This window comes from Sander lucioperca, chromosome 9, assembly GCF_008315115.2.
Source record: "Sander lucioperca isolate FBNREF2018 chromosome 9, SLUC_FBN_1.2, whole genome shotgun sequence".
NCBI classification, from domain to species: Eukaryota; Metazoa; Chordata; class Actinopteri; order Perciformes; family Percidae; genus Sander; species Sander lucioperca.
In genome coordinates this window covers 14802665-14824968 of record NC_050181.1, presented here as the reverse complement: position 1 = coordinate 14824968, position 22304 = coordinate 14802665, and the positions used below count along the sequence as shown (strand labels likewise).

The following is a 22304-nucleotide window of genomic DNA, read 5'->3' as shown; positions in this document are numbered from 1 at the left end:
GTGGCCGAACACGAAATGATCTCTTAGTATCGCCATCGTCTACACGCAGCTATTCTAGGAACTCCAATATTATCTTTGGTCTTGTTGCTTTGCCTGTCACGTTGTCGTTTTAATTCTCTTTTTTCACTTCCCTGGCGAGTAATCTCCCCCTGGCATTCGTCACAAGCCAGGGGGCCACTGAGTTCAAGTTGAGCTTTGATATCTTGACCTTTTTCTACTGTTGGTTATTTTGTATTGTATATTGTGTATTGTTTGTGTATATTATCTCTGTGATTTTTGCACTTTGGCCAACTATGGTTGTTTTTAAACGTGCTATATAAATAAAATTGAACTGAACTGAACTGAACTGAGTGTAAAAGGGCGAAAGGTGGAGGTATGTCCCTCTTTGGCTAATGTATTTTAAAGATGGAGGTGCAACTAGGTCGCTCCTATGTATTCTGAATGATTCTGAATGGCAGATTCTACGCTTACGAGAATACTTTGATTAATTGGTGGAAGTAATTACACATGAATGAGCACATATTTGTGAAAGAACAAAGGGGTTTTTGCTAAGAATCAACTCAAAAAATTACACAATGTAGGTTTTAAGAACACAAACACCTCCAATAAAGAGTTTTTCTTAATATATAACACAAACAACTCCAATAAAGAGGTGTATGTGTGTGTGTTAACATAAACATAGATAAACATAACAAAGGTAACACAAACACTTTGACCTGTGGAGCACTCAGCTGACCTGCACTGGATGCTGCTGTCAATGCCTTCTCTGCTGACTGGGAAAAACAAAACTGGGTTTACATTTAAAGTACATTTCCCCTAAGCCTAACAATACTCTGCACCCAAATAATGACCTATTCACACTATTTAACACTGAAAACAAACAAACAATAGAACTGAGGAGAAACCATTTTCCATGACATTTTCCAGTATATTTAATGATTCAATGGCATCGCTTACCTGGTGGTATCCACACTTGCAGGGGGATCCTTTTCCCAAATATGTCTTGTTTGGGGACAGTAGTTTGACCTTTCCGGGGTCAGAGGACAATCAGCAATCTTCTGCATTACTGCCCTCCATCTCCTGGCCTCAGGCTTCTTGCCAGTTGAAAATTTGTACTTTCCCTGGCATACAGGGACATCACACCTGCCAGGTAGGCATCTGATTTCCCAGTCTTTGTCATTTCTGCAGACATTAGGGACAAGAAAACAACAAAAATGAACTATAACAGATGGAAATACTTCATCAACTACTGATCACCACAAGCAAGACTTTATTTCTCAATATTTCAGCAATATATGTCTGTCAAATGAACAGTAGCCTATAGCCTACCATATCAAATGACAAATATGTTGATTGGTAACAGTAATTCATTTCACAATTTATTTTAGTCAGAAAGTTTGTAACCTAACTAAACGGTGGCCATCCAATCAGCGATGAGATTCGCATGACAACCTTATGCTGTATGATGGCAAAGGTCACTGGCGCAATCAGACAACGGTGCGTCGAGGCAGCAATTATCGTTTCTTAGGAACTGATTGGTTGTTTTAGCAATGTTCGGATCTGTGTTAGGACCTCGTTCGAATATGTTAGGACTTGGAATCGTTAGGAGATCGTTAGGATGTGTTTGGCAGTCCATTTGCTACAATAATGCTTGCCTAAAGTATCGTTGGGGCTGTTTATAGTATGGTAATGCTACAACAAAACTATATGAGGAAAAAAAAAAAAAAAGGAAAAAGGAATTCAAAACTGTCGACGAGGATGGGATTCGAACCCACGCGTGCAGAGCACAATGGATTAGCAGTCCATCGCCTTAACCACTCGGCCACCTCGTCCACGTTGCAGCATGATACCACCAGATCCAATATAAACAACATTCGAGAATGTTGTCTGTTGGTATAATGACTATAAAATTGTTACATTTCGCGAACGAGATTTAAGTTCCAAAAAACTGCTTTATGTTAGTGAATCTAACGTTCGCTATGGCATGAACGTTCCTTGCTGACGTTAGCTAACGTGCTAGTAAGCCATGCTAATGTGCTATTGAGCCAAGCTAACGTTACGAGTAAAATTTCAGAAGTTGTGCAATAAATCTGCGTCATCTGCAATTCCCCCTCTTACATGCTTAACCTAGCACAATACATGAACCTGGTTACATTTGAGTAACGTTGTTTGTGAGTGCGACGTAATAGGTAACGTTAGCATTACGTTTTTTTGACGTTAGCTTACGTTTTCTGCAACACCTTTAACAACTTGTCGATACACCACTGCTCCCATCTGTCTCAAGCGTTAGCTAGCTACAGTACATGTAAACCTCTGAAAATGACATCCAGACTATCGAAGGGAATAGCCTATTATGTCCATGACGTTAAATCTTAACAACCACTACAATTTCCTTTACCAAGTAACGTTAACATTATAGTGAGATTGGGAGAGCTGGTATTTTCAGTATTATAATAGAAAGCCCTGTAACCTTACCCTAGTAGAAACTATTTTGTAGGAGTTGGCAGTTATCCTTAATACAATACAATATGCAGTGCATTGTAAAAACTTGGAACCATGTAGAGTAAAATATTTCTTCCAGTCAAAATATGAATCCACAACCGTAAAACCAACAGCTGGACTATACTTGGGGTCTATTTTACCTCTTTGCAGCCTATATCTAATTTCAAATCAGGACTAGGTACTTAAATTAAAGGGATTTACACAGGACAGTGCTGCCTGGGTATTTGTGGCCATCTAGTGGTTGAATTAGGTCATTTTAAAAACACAAGACTAAAAGTGACTCCTTCCCTTGACTTAACAAAAGCACAGCAGTAATTACATAGGCCGACATTAAAAATAACAGAGGATAAAAACACAATAACACAATAAAGTCATACACTTATTTCCATTGTGGTCATCTAGCTAGTAAAACACGTATCACTGCACAAGATAAAACAGCACAAGGCAACAAGTGCAGACAATACAATCATCATATAAAGGCAGGTGGTAGTGTTGCTATGTCAACATGTTTCTTTCTTTGTTGGTCATAAAAATGTTTTTGTTTTTAAACATCTAAAAACATTTGGAATTGAAATTTAGAATGCTACAAGTTACTTTGTAACCATTTGGTTTTAATGCCACTTTAAGAAACGTGCTCAGAGAAAATGATTGAAGATTAGTGAAGATTATTCCTCTAGGCCTACTTCTGCACTGTCGACAAATGTGTTTTTACCCATTCTAACAGGGGGTAATAATACAATAATGCTTACTTATATAAGTGACCCTTTTTTCCAGTTAAGATTTTTGAAATTAAAAGGCTCAAGATGTGTCCGTGGCTGAACTTTTAATATAACACTGCACATATCATACTATATATTATTTGCACACTCTGACCTCAACCAATTCAGCCTCTTTTTTCTTATGCATGTTATTTTGTATGTATATGTTTGTTTCTGTATTTTATGTTGATTTCATATTATAATAAATTCCACATAATTGTAACTTATTGATGCAATAAACCCTTCCCACATCAATCTATTTTGAGCCTTTTGCAGTTTGCTTGTGAAGCGTTGTAATAATCCGGTATACCAAGAGATGGCAGCATAATCTAAATGATTTTGGACTGGAGCTCCAGCAAATGTGTGAAGAAAGAATGTGGGCAGCTTTGTTCTGTTGTCATGTGCACAAACACGTCTGACTGCTGGTCATCTCTTCAGCTGGAAATATTGATACCTTTCAACGTTTAGACTAAAAATATACTTATTCAGTCTTGCTTTTTCCTTAGTGTCTTTAAATTGTATGGTTTAAGTGTTTATACTTATCTTAAAGTCATCATTTCTATGGCTTTAGTGTTTATACTTGAACATGGTTGATCTTATTTTGGCAATAAACCCTTCTCTGATTCTGAACCCACATCAATCTTATTTTCAGCCTTTTGCAGTTTGATTGTGGAGCGTTGTAATAATCCGGTATACCAGGAGATGGCATCATAATCTAAATGATTTTGGACTGGAGCTCCAGCAAATGTGTGAAGAATTGCGCTTTTCCATTACATGGTACCTGCTCGACTCGCCTCGACTCTACTCGCCTTTTTTGGTTTTCCATTACGAAAAAAAGTACCTGGTACCTGCTAACAGGTACTTTTTTTAGTACCTCCTCAGTCGAGGTTCCAAGCGAGCTGAGGCGAGCCGAAAAGGTGACGTGAAAGCGACAGACGGGGGTGTCCTGAACAAACCCGCTAGTTTTAAACAGTTTAGCCAGCTGTTCGTTTTTTTGCTGCCTCCAGCTTCTTCTGAAATAAAATGTGTCTTCTGGCAACAACACACACCTTCGACGTTCTGTGTGTGTCGCGTTAGGTCACGGCAGTTTACTACGGCGCCGCTTGTTTACAGTTCTGCGGAGGCTCCAGGCAGAGCTTTCGCTGCATCCTACGTACACACACATGCTGGCTCGATGCACACACCAGCTGACAAATGTATACATCAGGCCACATATTACACAGGCTATGGCGAAAGCTCTGCGTGGAGCCTCCACAGAACTATAAAACAAGCTCAAGTGGTCTGATGTTTATACTTGTGCGCTGGTGTGTGCGTCGAGCCGGCAAGACGACCAGCCACGCTGAGGCGGTACTAAAATCTGCAATGGAAAACGGACGCACAGTGTGTCGAGTCGAGTCGAGTCGAGTCGAGTCGAGGCGAGTCGAGCAGGTACCATGTAATGGAAAAACGCACTTGGTGTTGTGAATATGTAACATTCCGGGCAGAGCAGCAGCTACACGACACTTGAAGATGACATAATATTTAGAGCAACAACGGTACTTTCACCAGGGTTCGTGTCCCATGTGTCACATTTCCTAAACCCAACTGTCGCTCTCTCCTTTTCCTAAACCCAACTGTCCCGTTCTCGTCCCGTTCTTTTACTATACCCAAGTGTCCCGTTCTCCTTTTCCTAAACCCAACTGTCCCGTTCTCGTCCCGTTCTTTTACTATACCCAAGTGTCCTGTTCTCCTTTTCCTAAACCCAACTGTCCTGTTCTTGTCCCGTTCTTATTTTACTATACCCAACTGTCCCATTCTTGTCCCGTTCTTCTTTTCCTAAACCCAACTGTCAAACCCAACATTTGTACGGATGAGGATTAGGGCGACGTGAAAAAAATGTATTGAGTTCTGAGATTAAAGTCAGAATTTTTTTCTCAGAATTCTGATGTTAAACTCAGAACTCAAATATATTTTTCACATGTGGCCCTAATCCTCTACCGTACATTTGCACATGTAGCCTACACTTGATAAATCAGCTCACCAATCAGTAACACAGTTGAGTCAAAGTCCTTCAGTTACTCTTTATACCCAGCATTAACGTTTCAAGGTCTAAAGGTCTTAGCTTGTTAACGTCGCGCATATTTAAAGCAAAGCAGCAGCTTTTACCTGACACAGCGTGATGATGGAGCGAGTGCTGTTGTTGTTTGGCTTAGCGGCCCTGGCCACTTCATTTACTGTAAGTATATATTATTCATGACTTGGTAAGCATGATGTGATATGGCATTTAACTGACGATTTACACTGGTTTTGTTTTCTTCAGATACCTGTTCCTCCTAAGGTACACGGTATGTCAAAACATTCTCTTTCTTGAAAGAAATAAGAGTTGTTGAAAGGCTGTGGAAAGAGACTGAGCCATGTCTGTGTTTGTGTTACAGAGGTGTATGAGAATGGTGAGGATGAGAACCCAATCCTTAACCCGGGTGAGCTACAACATCTCAGTAGTTTCAACTGTTTCTCTGTTTTAGGCGTAAGTTATGGGGGGGGGGGGGAGTACAACCCCCTGCCAATAACAAAAACTTCCTTTTTTCAGGTTTTTTGTAGCGTTTTCAATGTTTTTGTCGCTTCTTCCGATATTTTTGTCGCTTTTTTCAGAGTTTTTGTGGCCTTTTCTGAGGTTATTTTTTGACAACTTTTGAAGTTTTTGCCGCTTTTTACAATATGTGTCGTCTTGTGACGTTTTTGTCACTTTTTCTAATACACGATCCCCCCCCCCCAATGTTGAACCTAAAGTTACGTCTTTGATTTACTGTAAATGTTGAGTAACACTGTTTGTTGCTGATCTAAATATAATTTGTTCTGCAGGATCAGACGCCAACCTGTTTGAAGGGGACATTTTAATTCCGGTAAGTTGTACTTTGATGGCTATATTAACCTTTCAACTTTAACTATATTATGCCGAAGGAAATTTGATCTGCAGCAGGCATCGAATCACATCAAGGTCCACGACACATATACATTATTGACAACAGCAACAAATACAAATAAATGCCACACCACAAATGATATCAAGGCCTGTAACAATTGTTAAATCATTTTCTAATTGTCAGGTTGCAATTGCTGCACTGCACTGCAATTAATTGCTGATATTAGCTATGGTTTTAGGGCGTGTAACTGGAAGTTGTTGATTTTGTTTAGATGTGCCAAATTGTAATTGTATGAATATCTTTCGGACTATATATTTAATATAATTTCAATTGTTATTTTTTGGCACTTGACCCTATACCCGTTCATAGCAACAAATACGACAGTTAGAAAAAATGTTTTATGATAATAAAGAGGCATGGTTTACTTTTTAGGCTGTGTACTTGTGTTATTACATTATCTGGGTCACATAGCAGTGATATCCACAAGATGTATCCTGGGATTCATTCAAAACTTTAATTTGTTTAAAAAAGAAATACATTAATACATCTTTTTAAATTGGACTTAAAGGACAAATCCGGCGCAAAATGAACCTAGGGGTTAATAACACATGGGTACCGAGTCGACCGTTCTCTGGGATATGTTTTCATGCTAATCGAATGTGACCAGTTTTAGTGCAAACCGCTAATTAGCTTATAACGCTAGTCATCGGAGCACGGGTAAAGTAAAAAGAAATTGCTATTTCTATACCACTAACAAGGCTCAAAATAGCACCACACTTCCACGGTAGCATAATGAGGGTCCCTACATGTAAACCAAAGCATTGAGAACTTTGTAAGTGTACAGACAGTTTATTAAAAAGATAGTTTAGAAAGACAGTACTGTTCACCGATACAGGCGGGCGCCATCTTGGGAAAACAGTCATGACCAGTTGAACGACGAACGCCGTGCTTGAGCTATGTTACTGGTTACACGGCATTTGATTTATTTTTACCCTCTGCCCCGACGACTAGCATTATAAGCTAATCAGTGATTTGTGCTAAAACTGGTCGCATTCGATTAGCATGAAAACATATCCCAGAGAACGGTCGACTCGGTACCCATGTGTTATTAACCCCTAGGTTCATTTTGTGCCGGATTTGTCCTTTAAAGAGACAATTATATAGTTAATCGCAATTATTTCTGAGACAATTAGTTGTACAGCAAATTTGGAAATTGTCAAAGCTCTATCAAGGTACACCTGTCACACTGAACCAGAAGCTAGAAGACCAAACTAACAGCCTTAGAAACAGCACAGTAAATAAAGACATAAGTGCTGTACAGTGACCAGTACAAATTGAATGGAATAAATTAATATATAATCAATCCAAGCTAACCCAAGCTATCTAACATGGCTACACACTCCAGCGAGCGAGTAAATGAAGTAAGCCTTTTGAATGGCCGCAGGGATAAAAGAAGCCCTGGCACGCCTTGTTTTTGTTCTGGACATTCTGAAATGGCGACCAGAAGGGCAGGAGATATACGTTAGTCTGCAAAATATATTTTTATTTTTTTGAGGGAAAAAAAAAATGCTTTTGCTTAGTAATTTCTTGTTCTTTCCTTGATTGTTTTATAGGCAGCTTTAATCTGTTGTCATGTGCACAAACATGTCTGACTGCTGGTCCTCTCTTGAGCTGGAAATAATACAGAAAAAATTAATACCTTTAAACAACTAAATATATTCATTCAGTCTTGCTTTCCCCTTGGTGTCTTTAAATGTTATGGTTTAAGTGTTTATACTTATTTCAATGTCATAATGGCTATAGCTTTAGTGTTTATACTTGATTGATCTTATTTTAAACTGCTGTTTTTTAATCACTGTACAGCACTTTGAATTGCATTTTGTCATGTTTGAAAGGTGCTCTATAAATAAAGCTTGATTGATTGATTGTGTAACTCAGGGGTGTCAAACTCATTTTATTTCATGGGCCACATATCCCTGACCAGCAAACCACTCCAGAATGATCAGAACCTTTATCTGCCACAGAGTCTCTTGTCAGCTTGATGTTGGCAAACGCAAGAGAGAGAGGCGTTATTATGGAACCCACCCAACTTCTAGGCAAGACCCGCCCTTCAATAGCATTCACACACTACTATTGACCAGGCGTCTATGCTTACGCAAGGTAACGGAACCCGATTTGTTCAGGTCCCATCCCCTGACCAGTTGGCTATCCTAACCTTAACTACTCAAAGGTCAATGCCTAACCCCAATCAATCAAGCTGCTTCGTACAACGGGACTTGCTTAGAAGTTGCGTGGGAAAAACTCTGAATTTCTAAGATTAAAGTTGTAAATTTACGGAAAAAGAACTCGGATATTCTCTGAGATTAAAGTGGCACATTTGGAATTGGAATTAATCACTTCTCTGCAATTTTCACACTTTGCAAAGTCATCCAGTGGGCCTGATTGGACTGGAGTATGTTTGACACCCCTGTAACACTGTAACTACAGTGATATATCAGTGAGATACCAAAGTGGGATTTATTGTGTGTGTGTGTGTGTGTGTGTGTGTGTGTGTGTGTGTGTGTGTGTGTGTGTGTGTGTGTGTTTTTTTATTAACTTTGATTAAGTTTATGATCACAGTTTCCATTATGTGCTTTTACACCTCTTTTTATTACAGGCAGGAAGGAATGCCTTAATTGACAAAAGATACAGATGGAAATTTCCAATTCCTTACATTCTGGGTGATGATTTGGGTGAGTTTCTTTTTAATATCAAGTACACTCTGTATTGACTGTAAATACCCACTGTCATTTACAGTGGTGGAATGTAACTACTGTACTTAAATACAACTTTGAGGTACTTGTACTTTACTTGAGTAGATATTGCGGCAATATTGTACGGTTGACTATTGGTGCTTTCACAAAATATTAACACAATGAGATTTTTTAAAAATAACCATCAGCAATGTGGATATAATAACTAAGTGGATAATGGCAAATAATAAAACAGCTAGTAAGTCTGGTAAGTTCAGAAAAAATTACATCCCTTTACTGGTGTCATATCATGATATTACCATATCCAAAATGTAAGGGTATATCTAGCCTTATATATTGATGTCCACACACTAACAATATATTGCCCACACCTAATTGCGATCTTTGAAAAAGTCAGACACTTAAATGCTGTTCTGGGGATCATTCCAGAATCGTCAAAGACTCTTCTAACCATCTGGATGAAAACATATTCTGTCCTCTGACTGTATGTTTCACTCCTTCAGATCTGAATGCCAAGGGCTGCGTCCACCAGGCTTTTGAAATGTATCGGCTGAAGTCTTGTATCGACTTCAAGCCCTATGAGGGAGAGAAGACGTACATCAAGTTTGAAAAGAGAGGAGGGTATGGCTGCGTTTGCAAAATAAAAAAAATTCAAATTACTTTATATGACTCTGTACACATAATGTCACACCATTTTTGTCTCTGTCACCATCTCTTGCTAGTATCCTGTGCAATCACATTTATATACTGGTATAGACAGAATCACTTTGATGCAGCGCTAATACAAAAAACCAAGTCCGGGTAGACAGTTGGCCGTTGATTTGAATTGCAGAGATATGTAAAATCAGCAAACTTGTTTCTTTCGGTTGCCACTAAGCTCGTTGCACACCATTTTACACCGTCTGGAGGAAACATGTTGCTCAACCTGGAAACTGCAGCAAAATGCTGCACACCGAATTCATGTTGTACGTTTCCAATTTTTCCTTGTCCCTGTTAGCTCATCGTAAAATTCTATGTACAGGACGCAGGAGTGCTCTCCCCGGAAGTCACAGTAAACAAACATTGTTATACGGTTTATATATTTTTTTATTTTCTAGTAGCTACAGACAGGTCTTTAAATTAACATCCGCCAACCCGCCAAAAAATTTACTTTTGCGGGTAACATCGTAAAGTTACTAGCCAATTTGGCTGGTGATGAAAGCAGCAAACAACTCTGCATCTGTTTAAATTGGCAGGGTGCAGAAATGTTATAGATTGGTCTGTTTTCCGCCAAACACAGTTTGGCTTGGAAACGTTATCTTTATCTGGCAACACTGCTCGTAGTACTAATCCTACATTCCTACATTTCCCATGAACACCATGTCGTGATGTCTAGTTTAGCGTGCGGTATCGATGAACATAAGTAATTAAGTTATTCAAATTTGTTGAAAATTAGAACAAAATTTGGCTAGTGGAAAATCTGATTGGTTGGTAAATTTAAAAAGGTACTAGCCATGTTGGCTGGTGATTAAAAAAGTTAATTTAAAGCCCTGGCTACAGACCATGTGTGCATTACACTTGTGGGTGCAATTATATATCATGGACATATATTCATAAGTGGAAGGTGCATATACAGTAGTATATAGCCTAGTATATATAGCTTTTTTGTCTTGTTTTTTTTTTTTAATCTTATTTCATTATAGTTATCATTCACTCACTTTTTTTCTTTGCTTTTTGACTCTACTTGAACTGCATTATGGGATCAATAAAGTTTACCTAATCTTATCTTATCCACTGAAATCAGCTTTAATCATGGGTTTTAAGTTCTCGCTAACTTTAATCGACTGCTACTACTGTCATAGGTGTTTCTCCAGTGTTGGTGACCAGCAGAACGGCCAGATTCTGTCTCTGGGGTCAGGTTGTGACCACAAGGCGGTGATTGAACATGAGCTACTCCACGCTCTGGGATTTTACCATGAGCAGTCCCGCACAGACAGGGATGACTATGTCGACATCTGGCTGGATGAGGTTACACCGGGTATGTCTAAAAACTTCATACTCCGTCATTTTCTTCTTTTGTCATTCGTGTTCTGTAAAAAAAAAAAATTGAAAGTAGTGCTATAAAATTGAATTTTATTAACCTACAGTATGTCTCTAAGCCTTATTATGGCATTGTGTGTGTCTGTAGGTAGGAATGACTAAATCAACTTCAAACTTCCCGCAGGACTGCAACACAACTTCAACAAATATAACGATGACTACATCACCGATCAAAACACGGCGTATGACTACGAGTCCGTCATGCATTACAGGCCCTTCTCCTTCAATAAGAACGAATCCATCCCCACTATCACCACCAAAATCCCAGAGTTCTACAATATCATTGGCCAGTACCTCGACTTCAGCAAGATGGACGTCCTCAGGCTCAACCGGATGTACAACTGCTGTACGTATGTTTCTATGTTGATCTGTTTCTCTCATCTCATCAGAGTTTTTAGGGAGTAGAATTCAGTGTGTACCATAGACTGTAAAAATAATGGAAGACGCTCCCGGGGCCTGAAAAGTGAAGCCAATACGGAATCGCTTTAATCCTGCATTCTATCTAATTTCCAGCAGTCTACAGAAGTCTATGGGAAAATGCCCCTACTTCTCACTTGATTTAATACCTCAGCAAATGAGTTTGTGTTCTCAATCGCTAGTTTCAAGTCTTCTTCAATACAGCATGAGGTTAATTTAGTAAATTATGGTCCCATTTATTCTAAAATTGAGGATAAAGCAAGGGATGCTTTAGGGGCGTGGCTACACACCGACCTGTCAATCATGACAGAGTCTTAATGCTAACCATGGCACTATGTTCATTAAAATAGCTGTGAACTTTTTTTGGGTGTTGTCTGTGTTTTTGTCTTAAACTTTGACCTTCTCACTGTGTGTTTTGACTTCATCAAATTTAATTGGAACATTTTTGTTGCCTTGTTTAGTGTTCTGCCAACCAATCTAGCTAGCTACCGCTAGCATTAGCTGGTTACTTAAGTACTGCCGTATATGCATATTATAGCATGGTACCCAGAGGTCTGCGTTTACCCGCCGGTAAATCTCCACTGGATGACTCGGTTCAGAAGGGTTGACAATCTGCAACTTTCCCTCTTTAGCGTTTAGCTTAGCGCAGCGCCCTTGCAACCATAAACAACACTGGCTAGGCCGCGTCATCGTCCCTAGCTCCGCCCTCTCGTCACATCCGGTGAAAAAACAAAACAAGATGGCGACGTCCAAATTGCCAAACTCAAGGCTTCAAAACGTCAGTTCACAAACCAACAGGCACCAAACCACAGTCTATGGTGTGTACAAAAAGCCAGCTCATCACAAAATGGGCCAAAACTTTGAAATGACTCCAATTCCAATTATTTATTTTTTCTTCTCCTCGTTTTCTTTTTTTTCCTTTCTTATTTGCTCTATACTTTGTTTGTAAAATAAATGTAAAAAGCAAAGCAGTTACATATTGCATATAAATGTCAAGACTTGTGCACAAATGCTTTCAATAAAAATATTTGAAACATGACTCTCCAAATCCTCACCCCCTTCTCTCCCCAGCTGGTCCTCTCACCCTGCTGGACCAGTGTGCCTTTGAGTACGCCAGCATCTGCGGGATGATCCAGGCCACCTCTGATGATGCTGACTGGGTCCATACCAAGAGCAGTGTGGGTGCAGAGGATCATACACTGCTGGGAAAATGCAGAGGTCAGAGTTGAATAATGTCTCGTTTAAAATCCTGAATACTGATTATTCTCAGTTCAGACAGAACTGACAGAATCTTCACTCTCTAGATGCTGGGTACTTTATGCACTTCAGCACCATGACTGGGAAGCCTCAGGAGTCCGCACTGCTGGAATCCCGAACCCTCTACCCGAAGAGGAAGCTTCAGTGTCTGCAGTTCTTCTACAAGATGACTGGAAGTTCCTTGGACAGGCTGGTGATCTGGGTCAAGATAGATGACGGCACAGGCACCATCCGTAGAATGAAGAAAATACACACCTTTTATGGTATTTATTAAGAGGGCATGTTTGTGAAAGGGACATGTTTCACAGCAGCTACCTGGCCCTGAATAAATACAGCTTTGCATCAAGGCAAATATTCATTTAAACATTTGTATAGCTGCTCAGCTGGTTAAAAATAATATTCAAATCAAGTTATTTTAAGACATCACAAAACATACAAGTTAGACAGTTAACAACAACATTCACACACAGTCAGACAGAGGTGACAGGTTTGGAAAACTGATGTAAAGTTTGCCATTGTGTCATTATTTTAAGAGATAGTTCAACACTTTGGGAAATAAGCTTATTTGCTTTTTTGCCGAGATTAAGATGAGAAGATTGATACCACTGTCATGTTTATATGCTAAATATGAAGATACAGCCAGCATATGATTAGCTAAGCATTAGGACTGTATTCAACCAAAGAAAATCTTGGTCAACTGAAATTCTATTCTTAGCTGGAAAAAACGCTGTGCCTCAAAAGCACTCCAGCCCTCCCAGCTGGGTGTTTTCAGAAGAGTGCCTGGCATTTTCAGCTGGAAAAAAAATCTTTGGTGGACAATTGGCCAATTGGTAACACCAGCGATTGTCCGGCCGATAAGAATTTGGTCGTACAAGAGCATATTGAGCAACCATCCTGGAGACATCAGCCCTATTTAGCATAGTGTAAAAACTGGAAACAGGCAGAAAAAACTGCCTTGGCTCTGTCCAAAATTGCAATAACGCAACAGATCACTATTCTACTTATTTTTGTTTGAAACTGCCTACTTTTTTGCTAGCGTTATGAGTAAACGGCCAAACAAACTATTGAAAGAGCGACGACTGAAGACAATCTTCAAATGCAAATGAAAGTGAGATCCAAAAGAACACCTGCATTTACCGCTCATCGACATAGGTGCCGCCAAAGACAACGGAATGGAGATCTTCGTGGTTGTAACTTTAAAGGACAATTCTGGCGCAAAATGAACCTAGGGGTTAATAACATATGTGTACCGAGTCGACCGTTCTCTGGGATCTATTTTCATGCTAATCAAATGTGTCTCTAGCTTGAAACAAGCTAGCGCAAACCGGTGATTAGCTTCTAACGCTAGCTTTTGGGGCAGAGGGTAAATCGCTATTTTATACAACTAACAAGGCTCAAAATAGCACCACACTTCAATGGTAGCATAATGAGGGTCCCTACATGTAAACTGAAGCATTGAGAACTTTGTACGTGTACAGACAGTTTATTAAAAAGATAGATTATAAAGAGTTCATGTTTACATGCGGGCGCCATCTTGGAAAACAGTCATGACCAGTCAAACCATGAACGCTGTGTTTGAGCTATGTTACTGGTTGCACGGCGTTTGTTGTTCGTCGTATAAAATAGCGATTTACCCTCTGCCCCTTAAGCTAGCGTTAGAAGCTAATCACCTGTTTGCGCTAGCTTGTTTCAAGCTAGAGACACATTCGATTAGCATGAAAACATGTCCCAGAGAACGGTCGACTCGGTACACATATGTTATTAACCCAGCCTGGTCTCACAGAATTCCGTGAAATGATCACGAACTGTTAACACCGCATTACGTGGTGGTGGCACCGAATGTGTGAAAATGCTGTGTGCCCACCACGGAAAACAATGCCAATGTAAAGTCAATGAGAAGATGACATAGCATTAGGAGCGACTATGGTAGCGAGTAGTATGAAAGCCCGAAAATCTGCCTAGGGAGGTTGGTTGGGGTGGTGCATGGGTCAAACACAGGACTTTCACCCAGGAGACCGGGGATTGTGTCCCGTTTCCTAAACCCAACCGTAACCGTCCCGTTCTTCTTTTCCTAAACCCAACCATCCCGTTGTTGTCCTGCGTGTCATGGAAACGTAAGCCCACCCATGACCTTTTCCTTAACTTAAGGGGCCCATCACAGAATGTCCGGCAATCCGTGTTCATTTCACGGAATTCTTCCGTGGGCCCATCACGGAATCTTTTGCGATTCCGTGAAACTGCCACAGATTTTGAGTTAAGGGGCCGTGTTCATTTCACGGAATTCTGTGAGATCAGGTTTATTAACCCCTAGGTTCATTTTGCACTGGAATTGTCCTTTAACATACAAATAATATTGCCACACATAATAACATTTGCCATCTCGTCCTTTCCCTGTGACACAGCGGATTCTGACCACACCTGGAAGATTGCCCATGTCCCAATGGAGGTAGGGGCAAAATTCCGCTATGCTTTCCAAGCAGTGCGCGGTGATCCATCTGCATCTGCTGGCGGCATCTACATCGACGACATCAGCCTCTCCGAGACACGCTGCCCCAACGCCGTGTGGAGGATCCAGAACTTCTCCAAGATCATGGAAACGGCTGACACCAACACAGTTATCGACAGCCCTCGCTTCTACAGTCCTGAAGGCTACGGTTACGGTGTCCGTATCATGCCATTGTCGAGTTACACTGATTACACAGGGCACTACACCGGGCTGTACTTCCACCTGGCCAGCGGGGACAACGATGCGGTGATGAAGTGGCCAGCGGTAAACAGGCAGGCCACCTTGGTGGTGATGGACCAAGACCCCGACATTAAGCTGAGGATGTCCACCGCACGCAGCCTCACAACAAATATGATGATGAGTGAGTACCCCTTATCCATTATTACCAGAGGGATTAAGACAGTACAATAAATGGTGGAATGTAACTAAGTACATTTACTCAAGTACTGTACTAGAAGTAGAAATTTGCGGTGCTTGCACTTTATTTCTACTACGAGTCTTAAAGAACATGATGTTTTATTGTAAATAAAACTACCCAACAGTATACAGTACATGCCTACAAGTCCAGCTGAAATGATTAGCTGATTAAACACTTAGTTGATTGACAGAACTGTTTTGATCGTATCCAGTTTCTAAAATGTGAGGATTTGCCTGAATTGAGTCCTTTTAATACTTTAAGTACATTTTCCTGATGATACTTACACACTTTTACTAAAGTAACATTTTCATTGCAAGACTATGACAAGCCGCCTAGGCCAAAACTGAATACTTTACTTGCACATAACCCCTGCACATACATATAAACCTCATTAGCACTTAGGCCTACATATACAGTATAGTGGTACTAACCACTTGCACATACATGCATACTTCACTTGTGCATACATATCTACTTCACTTAGATATTCGTATCCATGTATGCGCAAGTGAAGTATATATGTATGCGCAAGTGAAGAATATATGTATGCGCAAGTGAAGTATATATACTGTATGTATGTGCAAGTGAAGTATATATGTATGCACAACTGAAGTATGCACATATGTGCTGGTGGTTAGTACCAGTATACAGTGCTGCTCGTAAGGATTCATACCCATGGTCAAGTTGACTAAAAAGAGGAATAAAAAAATCATCTTTTGGAAATTGATCTTAATACCTTAATTAAAAAAATGAGGAAAAATCCGACCTTTTAAGGTCACCAATTTTTTTTTGTGAATGAATTATGTATTGTAAATAAATAAATGTTCTTCCTTAAAATACAGGGGCCATAATTATACATACCCCTATGTTACATTCCCATAGAGGAAGGCAGATTTTTATTTTTAAAGGCCAGTTATTTCATGAATCCAGGATACTATGCATCCTGATAAAGTTCCCTTGGCCTTTGGAATTAAAATAGCCCCACATCATCACATACCCTTCACCATACCTAGAGATTGGCATGGTTTTATGTCGGTTAACCTAATAGCTGGTTTGATTTGCATTGATATGGATCTTATCTCAGTTAGCTATTAGGCTAACTGAAATAAAACCATGCCAATCTCTAGGTATGGTGAAGGGTATGTGATGATGTGGGGCTATTTTAATTCCAAAGGCCAAGGGAACTTTATCAGGATGCATAGTATCCTGGATCCATGAAATAACTGGCCTTTAAAAATAAAAATCTGCCTTCCTCTATGAGAATTTAACATAGGGGTATGTATAATTATGGCCCCTGTATTTTAAGGAAGAACATTTATTTATTTACAATACATTATTCATTCACAAAACAAATTGGTGTCCTTAAAAGGTTGGATTTTTCCTCATTTCTTTAATTAAGGCATTAAGATCAATTTCCAAAAGTTGATTTTTTTATTCCTTTTTTTAGTCAACTTTATCATGGGTATGAATACTTATGAGCAGCACTGTATATGTATGTGGAAGTGAAGTATTCAACTCTGGCCTAGGGTTCTTCTCATACAGGACTTTTACTTGTAACAGAGTATTTTTACCGTGTGGTATTAGTACTTTTAGGATCTGAGTACTTCTTCCACCACTGCCTCTGATGAATATTAATGTCTTAATCTTTTTGATAGTTATGATATGACTGACCAACTGACCTACCAACATCCCCTTCCTAAAAACATTCAACCATCACACTATCTTTTAACGATATGAAGGCACAGGTTGTTCTTTGATGACTACATTAACATTGAAAAAGTGGGTTCACTCCTCACATGGCAGCTCTGTGTTTTTGTGTCCTCTAGCATCCGATGGAAAGTTCTTTTGGGACAATCCCTCCAAGGTGGGGAAGTACGACCCTTCCTGTGGTTGCTACAGAGGTGAATCATGGGGCTGGAGTAACTTTGTCAAGCACTTTGACCTCAGGCGGCGCAATTACCTCAAGAACGATGACCTCATCATCTTCATCGACTTTGACGGTTAGTCAATTCAATTTTATTTATAATGTCAAAGCATGACAGGCGTTATCTCAGGAACCTTGTCAGATAGAGTAGGTCTAGACCACACTCTATAATTTACAGAGACCCAACAATGTTGTTACAATGTCTTGGTGTTTTCTTGTTCTATATTGTTTGTGTTGCGGGCCAGAACGTAGGCATGACAAGTGATTATTTCTTTGTCCACAGATATAACATCGCTGATTAACACAGAAGTTCCCATTGAACCAAAGGAGTAAGGTCACACAGGATTTTACATCATGATTATCTAGAGGTAAGACATCAGATACTTTTCTATTTCACATATTACATTGTTCTTGTATGTGAAGTTACTTTGTTTTTTCATTTGAAATATTCAGGTGCAACATATGCAGCTGGGATGAAAAGAACAACCTGTGAACATGAAGAAAGGATGATACAATATCAGAATCATAAACCTAATTTAAAAAAGCTTAAAATGTAAAGTTAAAATATATAAATAAGCTTTTGAAATGCATCATCATTTTGAACACAAAACTTTTCTCTCATGAACCTTTGTCTTAATAAAAACTATTAATCAAAGCTATTAAAGGACAGGTGGTGTGTTTCTTTAGTTTTGTGATTTAAAAGTGGCTGCCTTGTGAGTGACCATTGGAGACCATGAAATTAGAGGAACGAATGCTTTAGATTTTAAATTGATAAACTAGTATTTACATGGTTTTCAGATGCCCGTGCATATATATATATCTCCAGAGATAAGTGTTCGGCTGCCAGGCTAAAAGGTACGGTAAATGGGCCTACCTGTCACCTCACTGCCACGGCACTGCTCCGATACCCGTCACTCAGTCAGCACGACCGCCGTGGTTTGACACTGGTGAAACTACTTGAATTGTTGGGGCTTTATAAATTATAGAGTGTGATCTAGACCAGTGTTTCCCAACCTGGGGTCCGGGGACCCCTAAGGGGGCGGCAAAGATCACAGGGGGGGCGCAAGTCTTCATCTGGTTTGAGGTTGAGGTAAAAAAAAGAAATATGTGCACATGTTAAACAAATTATGATAATACACTAGAATATATAATTTATACAAAAGTCTGTATAAAAACTATATATTTTTGTTCTCGCTTAAAATTGTAGGCAGGCTACTTAGTAGGCCAAACCTCCGGGACCTTTAACCTGGGACCCTTGCTGTCATCAGGTCAGCTGCTAGCTGCTATCATTCTCGTTTTTCCTGCCGCCACGGCATCACTAAAACATGGCGGAGAAACGTGAAAGTGCTGATAACCCCTCTGTATCAAAAAAGAAAGTAAGGCTCTATCTCGAGAGTTACCTCAACTCCAGTTTCGGGGGGGGGAGCTCAGCTTTTCTTAGACATGAGTAGGGGGGTCGCCAAGGAAAAAAGGTTGGGAACCACTGTTCTAGATGACAATGTATGTTTATTTTAAAACAACCACAAGTATATTAAGTGTTCATAAACTGCATAACGACCAAAAAAAGACCTAAGTGCCACAAAGTAACAGACTATGCAAAATCTTTCTTTTCCGACAGTATGTGACAAATTCTAAAAAAGTTACAGACTATTCGTTTCTTTATAATAGGCATACATTAATCACAATCATACTAGGCTAAATATAGGCTACCATCTGGGCCTGCACGGCGACTGGATCAGTGATCTAGCTAGCTATCTGGCTACATTCATATAAATTAGCCACAGAAAAATGGAGAAATAACTCTTGATTGATATATGTATTTGATCAAAGTGAAACAATTTAAGTTAACTGCTTGTAACCACTACCACAACTTCCATTTCAACTGAAAATGACCTAGCTTGGTCTTTACAGGGAATTTAAAGACAGAACATCTTGGCCTCTGCTGCCTCAACTTTTTACTATTGTCTCTTGTAAGTCCCTGAACTTTATGGAAGTGCAATAATAAATTGCGCAAGTGCTCCTTTAATATCAACTAAATCAGCTGCGTTGACATTTGATACATGACGGCACAATTATTAGAAGATAGAGGAAAAGTTATATAGTGCCTTATCAGGTATTAATGGTGTTATGGCAGACAGATAGAAGTGTCTGCACTTTTTCCCTGTTCTTTGTTTACATCTTTACTCTCTTGTCAAACACTTTTTAACGCACACCTTGAAGGAATCATCACTCTAATGAATCACTACAGGAGGACTGAATGGAATATACAAGCAATGTTCTTCACAAAGAGGATATGGTTTTGACAGGAATAGGCAACACTGTACTGCATCCCAAGACTGCTTCCTGAAGAACTTGCCTACTTGGTAAAACACAACTGTCCCCAGCCACAAAGAGGCCAGAGGCAAGGCAAGGCAGCTTTATTTGGTTAGCACATTTCAGCAACAAGACAATTCAAAGTGCTTTACTGTACATAAGACATTAAAGAGCAGTTAAAAACTATGGAGCCCCAGACATGACATCCGAAAAAAAAAAAATGGCCACAATATAATAATACCAAAACCTAAGAAGACTTCTGGCAGAAAGCCTTGAATGCCAACTTCTCCCATGTGCGAGCCGCCCACATTAGGCTTTATATTGGCTCTTTGAAAACCTATGGGTGATGTCTTGGAGACTACGGCCATATTTTTTCCAGTCTATGATTGAGATCAGTTTACTTGCCACTCAGCCTATGAACACTGTTATAAAATGTCTTCTGAGGCTCAGGAGGAGCTTTGCCAACTAAGGGAAATACCACTGATGATGTTGTCAGGGTCTGACAAAAAAATAAGCTATTGGTTGCATTATGGGAAATGCAGGATTCAGCTGTTTAAGAGCTTGATCACAGCTTGCTGTCGACTGGATCAGTGATTTCAAATAGGTCTGTCCTGGTGTCCATTGAGGGCTATTTTCCATGGTTAGAAAACAATCGACCAATCAGAGCTTAGCATACAGGACAACAGTTTGAAATGCAAAATCATCTTCCTACATAACTGGCTAGCTATCTGGCTACATTCATGTAAATTAGCCACAGAACAATTGAGAGATTGTTGTAAATGCTTACATAGAAATAACTCTTGATTGATATATTTATTTGATCAATGTGAAACAATTTAAGTTAACTGCTTGTAACCACTACCACAGCTTCCATTTAAACTGAAAATGACCTAGCTTGGTCTTTACAGGGAATTTAAAGACAGAACATCTTGGCCTCTGCTGCCTCAACTTTTGACTATTGTCTCTTGTAAGTCCCTGAACTTTATGGAAGTGCAATAATAAATTGCGCAAGTGCTCCTTTAATATCAACTAAATCAGCTGCGTTGACATTTGATATATGACAGCGCAGTTATTAGAAGATAGAGGAAAAGTAATGTAGCACCTTATCAGGTATTAATGGTGTTATGGCAGACAGATAGAAGTGTCGGCACTTTTTCCCTGTTCTTTGTTTACATCTTTACTCTCTTGTCAAACACTTTTTAACGCACACCTTGAAGGCATCATCACTCTAATAAATCACTACAGGAGGACTGAATGGAATGTACAAGCAGTGTTCTTCACAAAGAGGACATGGTTTTGACAGGAATAGGCAACACTGTACTGCATTCCAAGATTGCTTCTTGAAGAACTTGCCTACTTGGTAAAACACAACTGTCCCCAGCCACAGAGAGGCCAGAGGCAAGGCAAGGCAGCTTTATTTGGTTAGCACATTTCAGCAACAAGGCAATTCAAAGTGCTTTACTGTACATTAGACATTAAAGAGCAGTTAAATACTACGGAGCCCCAGACATGACATCCGAAAAAAAAGTGACAATATACTAATTTGTGACCACAGAAAACTAATTTGTGGCCTAACTATAATGTGGGCATATTCTGGCTATTTTTTGCCTACTTCCCAGTAAGCACATCGCCTCGACGTATGCTTATTGGCGATGTAATCAAATCATATCAAAAGAGAAAATGCAAATAACACATTAACATTAGAAATGATAGACATTTTAGTGCTCTTAGCACAAGTTATCTGAGAAAATCTGCAGCTTCCTAATGTGGGACAGTCTGTGATAAAAGGCCAAAATCACCATGATTCATGCAGAATATTAAAGAAAAGTTATTTAGTTAGGCCTATGGCAGACGTCTGGACGGTGTATTAATATGACTAGGCTGTAGCATCTACAGGACGTATAGCAGACGTCTGGATAATGTATAAATAAGAGTATAGCATCTACAGGACATAAAGCAGACATCTGAATGATGTATAGGTATAGGCTTACTGTAAATATCAGTATGACTTTGATAATTTAAGTCGTGGAAAGAACGGCTGAATGGTCGTGGAGCAAAGTCTTGGGGACGTTGGCACAGTGAGCAAATGATCCATATACTGAACATTACATCGCCAATACGCCTACATCGAGGCGATGTGCTTAGTGGGAAGTAGGCGAAAATAGCCAGAAAATGCCCACATTATAGTTAGGCTACTTTGTTGCCACAAAATACTATTTGGTGTAAACAATTTAGTTTTTTCATGTCCACAAATTGGTATATTGTGGTCACAAATTAGAATTTTGTGGCCACAATTTATTTTTTTCAGATGTCATCTCTGGGGCTCCGTAAAAACATCCGTTAAAGAGAATATAAAAAAATATAAGACAGGTATGAAACACAAGAATACATGTTACAGTGCAGTGTAGTGTAAGAAATTAACAATTACTGGAAAAAAAGACAGGCATCAAAAAGATAGGTCTTCAGCCTTGATG

At 39.5% G+C, this 22304-nt stretch overlaps 1 protein-coding gene, 1 long non-coding RNA gene and 1 other non-coding gene across 4 annotated transcripts; 1 reads left to right on the top strand and 2 right to left on the bottom strand.

Annotated features, from left to right (window-relative positions):
- Positions 1 to 715: 715 nt before the first annotated feature.
- Positions 716 to 2702, bottom strand: LOC116047019. The gene is made up of 3 exons (XR_004104296.2): positions 2476 to 2702; positions 958 to 1182; positions 716 to 773 (listed from the first exon to the last, which is right to left on the bottom strand). It is a non-coding gene; the product is annotated as an uncharacterized LOC116047019 (long non-coding RNA).
- On the bottom strand, positions 1751 to 1832 carry trnas-gcu. The gene has a single exon. It is a non-coding gene; the product is annotated as a tRNA-Ser (tRNA).
- Positions 2703 to 5254: 2552 nt separating the features above from the next.
- Positions 5255 to 18054, top strand: mep1a.1 (meprin A, alpha (PABA peptide hydrolase), tandem duplicate 1). Of its 2 annotated transcripts, XM_031295498.2 has the most exons (14): positions 5256 to 5475; positions 5560 to 5584; positions 5675 to 5719; positions 6102 to 6142; positions 8820 to 8895; positions 9420 to 9537; positions 10758 to 10933; positions 11120 to 11341; positions 12484 to 12630; positions 12717 to 12932; positions 15072 to 15536; positions 17420 to 17593; positions 17801 to 17885; positions 17971 to 18054. In XM_031295498.2, the coding sequence occupies exons 1-13, from the start codon at positions 5419 to 5421 to the stop codon at positions 17848 to 17850; spliced, it is 1812 nt and encodes a 603-aa protein (XP_031151358.1). In that variant the 5' UTR covers positions 5256 to 5418; the 3' UTR covers positions 17851 to 17885; positions 17971 to 18054. The 2 variants fall into 2 exon arrangements, with proteins under 2 accessions (XP_031151359.1, XP_031151358.1); XM_031295499.2 differs by lacking the exon at positions 12717 to 12932 and having other exon boundaries at positions 5255 to 5475.
- Positions 18055 to 22304: the final 4250 nt, after the last annotated feature.

Bases quoted from the DNA above. Each gene is read 5' to 3' on its own strand.
- mep1a.1 (XM_031295498.2), top strand. From the start codon at position 5,419: ATGATGGAGCGAGTGCTGTTGTTGTTTGGCTTAGCGGCCCTGGCCACT. The intron at 8,896-9,419 runs GTGAGTTTCTTT...TCACTCCTTCAG, and splicing joins CATTCTGGGTGATGATTTGG to ATCTGAATGCCAAGGGCTGC. The intron at 9,538-10,757 runs GTATGGCTGCGT...CTACTGTCATAG, and splicing joins AAGTTTGAAAAGAGAGGAGG to GTGTTTCTCCAGTGTTGGTG.